The sequence below is a fragment of the Sinocyclocheilus anshuiensis genome, unplaced genomic scaffold (assembly GCF_001515605.1).
Source record: "Sinocyclocheilus anshuiensis isolate Anshui unplaced genomic scaffold, SAMN03320099.WGS_v1.1 scaffold1896, whole genome shotgun sequence".
In the NCBI taxonomy this organism is placed as follows: Eukaryota; Metazoa; Chordata; class Actinopteri; order Cypriniformes; family Cyprinidae; genus Sinocyclocheilus; species Sinocyclocheilus anshuiensis.
Genome location: NW_015558694.1, coordinates 289,053 through 295,595, shown reverse-complemented (window position 1 = coordinate 295,595; position 6,543 = coordinate 289,053). Strand labels below are relative to the sequence as shown.

The window sequence follows — 6,543 nt, the reverse complement described above, 5'->3', positions numbered from 1 at the left end:
CGTGTTTCTGTTGTTTCTCTCAGTCTCTGGCTCAGAAGGAAGACATGGAGGAGAGGATCACCACGCTGGAGAAGCGCTACCTAGCGGCTCAGAGAGAAGCCACGTCTGTCCACGACCTCAACGACAAACTGGAGAACGAGATCGCCAACAAGGACTCGCTGGTCTGCCAGGTCTGCAGCGCGTCTTTATCATGTTATGCTTGTAGAAAACAGAACATTGTCACCGGGTGCTGTTACATTTATTCACTCAGTTACCCACAAACCAGTTGAAAAGCACCAGCTCATTCTCTAGAACAAACACAGCCTGAGGTGTCTTCCTAATTTAACAACATTTACCAGTCATCAAATAATCATTACTGATTTAATTTTCAACAATTTAAGTAAAAAGTTGATTTGAAAAAATCTGTTCTATACTCTAAGCCAGTGGTTCTCAAACCTCTCCATGAAGTACCCCCAGCACTGCACATTTTGTATGTCTCCCTATATCTGACACACCCACTTCAGGTCTTGCAGTCTCCACTAATGAGCTGATGAGTTGAATCAGGTGTGATAGCTGAGGGAGACATACAAAATGTGCAGGGCTGTGGGTACTCAGGACAGGTTTGAGAACCACTGCTCTAAGCAATGAAGTTTGAGTCGTCACTTGCTGCTGTCGGCCCGCAGTTTTGGGTTCTGGCTGTAATTCAGGCATATGTGTGTGTGTGCGTGCGTGCGCGTGTGTGAGCGTGTGTGCGTGCGGCGTGTGTGCGGTGCGTGTGCGTGCGTGCGGTGTGTGTGCGTGTGTATGTGTGCGTGTGTGTGTGCGGTGTGTGTGTGCGCGTGTGTGTGTGCAGATGGAGGACAAGGGCAGGCAGCTGCAGGAGCGTCTGGAGCTGGCGGAGCAGAAGCTGCAGCAGACACTGCGTAAGGCCGAGACGCTGCCGGAGGTGGAGGCAGAGCTGGCGCAGAGGGTCGTGGCCCTCACTAAGGTACGGCTCACACATGCTATCATCATGCTGTCAGCGGGCCACAGTCAGGCTGTGATTCCACTGTCGGCCTCCCAGGAACAAAGTCACACAGCCACACCATTCAGAGGACAGAAGCAGCTGTTTGTTTTCTTTTTGACCACTGATTAATGATAAAAATGTTACAGTGACAGTATTGTCTTCTTGTTTTTGTTTAGCGTGCACATCATGAAACTGTTTTTGATCTGTTTTTCATGTAAAATAGGACACACACATTCCCTCGTGGCTGCTCCTGTTTATTTGTGGCTCCACAAAACAAATCTATTTGGAGTTTCCTGTTCCTGTTTGTAACTTATACTGAATAGGGTTGGGCAATGTCTACAAAATTGGCATCGGACGATGTCTACAGTGAAACATCGCGATGGATGATGACATCGGTGGGGGCGGGGGGGTGGAGTTAGGGGGTGTGGCCGAAGCGTGAATCCTTATAAGAGAAAAGGGAAAACAAATAACGATTCCTAACACCATGTCTACACCGGACACGAGCGGTGCGGCGCGACAAAATTCTATAGAACCACTGATCTATAATAGAGATTCATTATACAGTATATAGATCAGTGTATAGAACTCATTATAATCAGTGATGCTGTCTAATTATTTGTAGATCCTCAGTACCACTGACAAACATATAATCTTGTCAAATGTGTGGTAAGTACTGCTGCTCCATAAACAGAGTACGTGCGATCGCGAATCTCGAAAGTGAAAGTGAAACTAAAAAGCGATCGTGCATTCAAAAGCACAATGCGAGTTTCAATGCCAGGTATAATAGCGGCTCCCTGATGCCCAAAATATATATGATGTATAATTACCCAATGATATAACTGCAATGAAAAATATTGAAATATATATTTTCCTCCCATCTCGTATTTATTCCCTTTAAGGGGAAAGATCTGAGTGTTTAACTCACACATGGGGTTTTATTTGTAAATGTTGTGCGTTAAATGAAAAGCAGAGTTTAGAATCGCGTTCAGTTTATTGTTTGTTCACTGGAGTCGGAAGTTTTCAAGAGTATATGGACTGTGCACAGTTAGGTCCAGGTGGTTTTAGTTTGTTTAAATCCTGATTTGTGTACGGAATAGGGATGGCTCGATACCACAATTTTGACTTCGGTACGATACTAGGATCTAATACCTCGGTATCGATACTAAATCGATACCATAGGTGACAAATAACCAGCCTCAAAATATAAGTGAATTGAAAACAATTTTATTAAACGCACTGCTTGGAACTCTGCATGAAAAATTGTGCAAACAAAATGTAAAAAAATAAAAAAACCTACCATAGGTCAGATTTTGATTTTGAAGAAAAAAAAACTGAAGAGATAAAATTAAAATAGGATCATCTCTTCATATCTTTTCAGTCTTTATCACATGGTGCAAAGAAAATGTATCAGAATGTAACAAAAAAAAAACCCTAGAGTAGAGTTTACAGGTTAAATGTTGATTTTGGGGGGGAAAAAAGACTGGATAAAATGGGTTCACATCTTCATATATTTTCAGTCTCTATTTTTTTGCTAGCTCCTTTGTTAGCTGCAGATTTTTGGACAGGAAAACTAATGTGTCAATGCTGTCACTTGATAGTCTGGACCTTAGTGGGCTACAGATCAGGCCTGATGTACTGAAAACTCTCTCAGAGGCTGAGCTTGATGCTGGAATGCAAAGGTAATATTTGGCAAATGTTGAAAGAATGGGGAGGCTTGATTCATGCCTTTTCCACCGAGAAAGTGGGCTTTCTGTGGCACTGGTCTCTTCCATGGTCTTGTATGTGTGGAGTTCTTTTTTCAGTCTGTCAGCTGCTGGCATCTATAGATATTCTCTCCCAGCTTGACATTCATCTCCCTTTTCCAACTCTTTTTTTTTTCTCTCAGATACAATTGTTGACAGGAGGCTACCCAAATCTTGTTTTTGTTTTTTGGCACCTGTTTGTTTTTCCTGCTCTGCCTGAGTTGACTCCATTTGTTGACTGAGGTGACTGAGATCAGCTGTGGCAGCCTTTTGCATAAGTACTTCAATCACTTCCTTCTCCTTAGTTACAAATGTGTTCTTAAATCTAGGATCAAAGAAGGTTGCTGAATTAAGAAGGATTTGTAACTGTTCATTGCTGTATCTCATCTCCAGATCTTTCCTGATCTCTGTTTTCATGCTGTGGGATAGCACGGAATCTGTTTCACTGTCCTGTACATGTGACAGTGTCTTCCACATCACAGGGATGACAAGAAAGCGTTGTCTCTTTTTCACCGAACAGGGCTTCAGTGAAGGTACTTAGTGGGCCCAGGACCTCGTGCACTGTCTCCAGTGTGGTGATGTCTGTGTCAGAAGGCATTAGGCACCACTTATTCCTGTTTTCTGCTAAAGCAGCACAGACGGCTTGCTGCTGTTCACAGAAACGGTCCACCATGTCAAATGTAGAACCCCAGTGGGTAGGTTCATCGTGGACCAGCTTGTGCTCTGGGAGGTGAAGGAGCTGTTGCTTTTCTTTTAAAAGCCTTGACATTTTGTTTGATCTAGAAAATGCACATACAGTCTTTCTAAGCCTGGACAGACATGATGTCACACGGTCCAGGCTTGTAGCCTTGTTCACTGCCAGATGTAGGTTGTGACCGAAGCAAGGAACCCAATGATAAGACTTCTCCTTAAATGCTTTGATGTTTGAGGATGCATTATCTGTTGTGATTCCACTCAGATGTGTCATATCCAGTTTCCATGTTTGAATTACTGTTTCTTCAAGGACCTCTCTAATGTTCTCTCCTGTGTGATCTGAATGCATTGCTGCACATCCAAGACACCAGGACTGCATTTCCCAAGAGTCACTAATGAAGTGAATTGTAACAGCCATATACGGGTCCACTATTCAACTCGTCCAAGGGTCTGTTGTACAAGCAAAGTAAGGCTGGCTGGACCGTTGTGATTCAAGCACAGACCTCGTTTCATTGTACAAAGGGGGAATCTCTCGCTCAGAAAAGTATTTTCTCCTTGGCATCTCATATCTTTTGTCAAGCTGTTGAAATGGGAGTTTGGTCCATACAAATAAACTCTGCTACGGCCTGTTAAGTCTTTTTGCTTCTTTGGAGCTTCTTTCATATTTTCTTGTCACGAACAGTACCTCTGAAATAGTAGGCTGGCTTGAAGATGTTTTTTTGTTGCTGTTCCTTTCTGTGGGTGTCAAAAGAAGGAATAATTAAATTTACATGTAAAACATCAGCTGTTATGCATCCACATTAGCATTAATCTTGGTTATTTTTAGTGTTTGGGTTCATATTAGTTTTAATGCACAATGTTAATCTGGTAAACATGTATTAGTGTATTTTTTAAAGAATTATTGATTGATCTAGAAACAAGCAGCACAGACGGCTTGCTGCTGTTCACAGAAACGGTCCACCATGTCAAATGTAGAACCCCAGCGGTTAGGTTAATCAGCTTGTGCTCTGGGAGGTTAAGGAGCTGTTGCTTTTCTTTTTAAAGCCTTGACATTTTGTTTGATCTAGAAAATGCACATACAGTCTTTCTAAGCCTGGACAGACATGATGTCACACGGTCCAGGCTTGTAGCCTTGTTCACTGCCAGATGTAGGTTGTGACCGAAGCAAGGAACCCAATGATAAGACTTCTCCTTAAATGCTTTGATGTTTGAGGATGCATTATCTGTTGTGATTCCACTCAGACGTGTCATATCCAGTTTCCATGTTTGAATTACTGTTTCTTCAAGGACCTCTCTAATGTTCTCTCCTGTGTGATCTGAATGCATTGCTGCACATCCAAGACAACAGGACTGCATTTCCCAAGAGTCACTAATGAAGTGAATTGAAACAGCCATATACGAGTCCACTGTTCGACTCGTCCAAAGGTCTGTTGTACAAGCAAAGTAGGGCTGGCTGGACGGTTGTGATTCAAGCACAGACCTCGTTTCATTGTACAAAGGGGGAATCTCTCGCTCAGAAAAGTATTTTCTCCTTGGCATCTCATATCTTTTGTCAAGCTGTTGAAATGGGAGTTTGGTCCATACAAATAAACTCTGCTACGGCCTGTTAAGTCTTTTTGCTGCTTTGGAGCTTCTTTCATATTTTCTTGTCACGAACAGTACCTCTGAAATAGTAGGCTGGCTTGAAGATGTTTTTTTTGTTCCTTTCTGTGGGTGTCAAAAGAAGGAATAATTAAATTTACATGTAAAACATCAGCTGTTATGCATCCACATTAGCATTAATCTTGGTTATTTTTAGTGTTTGGGTTCATATTAGTTTTAATGCACAATGTTAATCTGGTAAACATGTATTAGTGTATTTTTTAAAGAATTATTGATTGATCTAGAAACATAAACGTTATAAAACTGATATATGTGTGTGTATGTATATATATATATACAGTGGGTACGGAAAGTGTTCAGACCCCCTTAAATTTTTCACTCTTTGTTATTGCTTCCCTTTAGAGGTCGTCACAGCAGTAATATGCCCTTCATCACTATTACTAATACTAAAAATAATATTACTGATCTTTTTAAAATAAAAGTCTAAATTAAATCAGTTGAAAGAGACACATTTACCTGTCGATCTTTTAACTCCTTGAACAAATCAGGATGAGCGAGTGACAAATGTTCCCATGGCAGCACATGATTTATAGCAGCGCTTGCAGACTGGTGAATTAAGGTCGGTTGGTTCACCTTTTTCATCACTTTTGTAGGCAAAGTAATGCCATATTTCACTTCTACCGCTTTCTTTATTTATTAATTTCGGACGTGTAGAGTGAGTTTCACCTGTTTTATCCATTGTCGTTTCTCCGTTGTCATGCTTGCCGGTTTCGCGTCAGTTTGGGTAACACTGCGGAACAGCAGTGAATGAAATACCGAATTGAGCAAAATTATGATATCGAACCGTTTGAAATATAATATATACCGGTATTTTTCCAGTACCGGTATACCGCACATCCCTAGTACGGAAAAACACTTCTCAAAGCGTCTTCTGTGTGCGCGCAATAATAGACAACAGAATATGATTCTAATTTCGTCAGATGAATTTTTTCAACAAACTACTGAAAAAGAAAACTCAGCAAGCAACATGCAGGTTTGTTTCAAACACAGATGAAGCCGGAGACACCAGCTGTAATGATTGATGAAGTGAAATGCTGAAGGAATGATCATTCGTCTGCTAACTGAGTGTAAATGTTTGGCGTGTGTGGTCCTGGCGTGAAGCTGCGTGCTTGTAGTGAGTTGGTGAATCACACAAATAGTTTATTTAGTGAAACGTGTGAGATGGACACGGATGTAGGAGGAACATCACCGCAGACGGGAGGATCTGTGCGTTTAACAGAGTAATGAAGACACTGCAGTGTTTTTACCGTCTTGTCGTCTGGTGCCTTTTCTCCTTTTTAATTGTGTGTCAATCCTGCTGTTCATAGAGCTCAAATCTTCCCCATGTTCCTTCTCTTCCTCTGTATATGACCCCATCTCTGTGTGTCTGTGTGTGTCTGTCTCTCTCTCTCTCTCTCTCTCTCCTTTGTGTGTGTGTGTGTGTGTGTGTGTGTGTGTGTGTGTGTGTGTGTGTGTGTAGCG

The 6,543-nt window shown here is 41.8% G+C and overlaps 1 protein-coding gene across 1 annotated transcript in view; it reads left to right on the top strand.

Moving 5' to 3' along the window:
• The window catches only part of ppfia1 (PTPRF interacting protein alpha 1), a 44,980-nt gene that overhangs the window by 16,122 nt on the left and 22,315 nt on the right, over positions 1-6,543 (top strand). Inside the window, exon 9 of the mRNA XM_016477632.1 lies at positions 833-967. Coding sequence (XP_016333118.1) covers positions 833-967 — 135 coding nt within the window. The remainder of the gene's footprint in view (positions 1-832; positions 968-6,543) is intronic.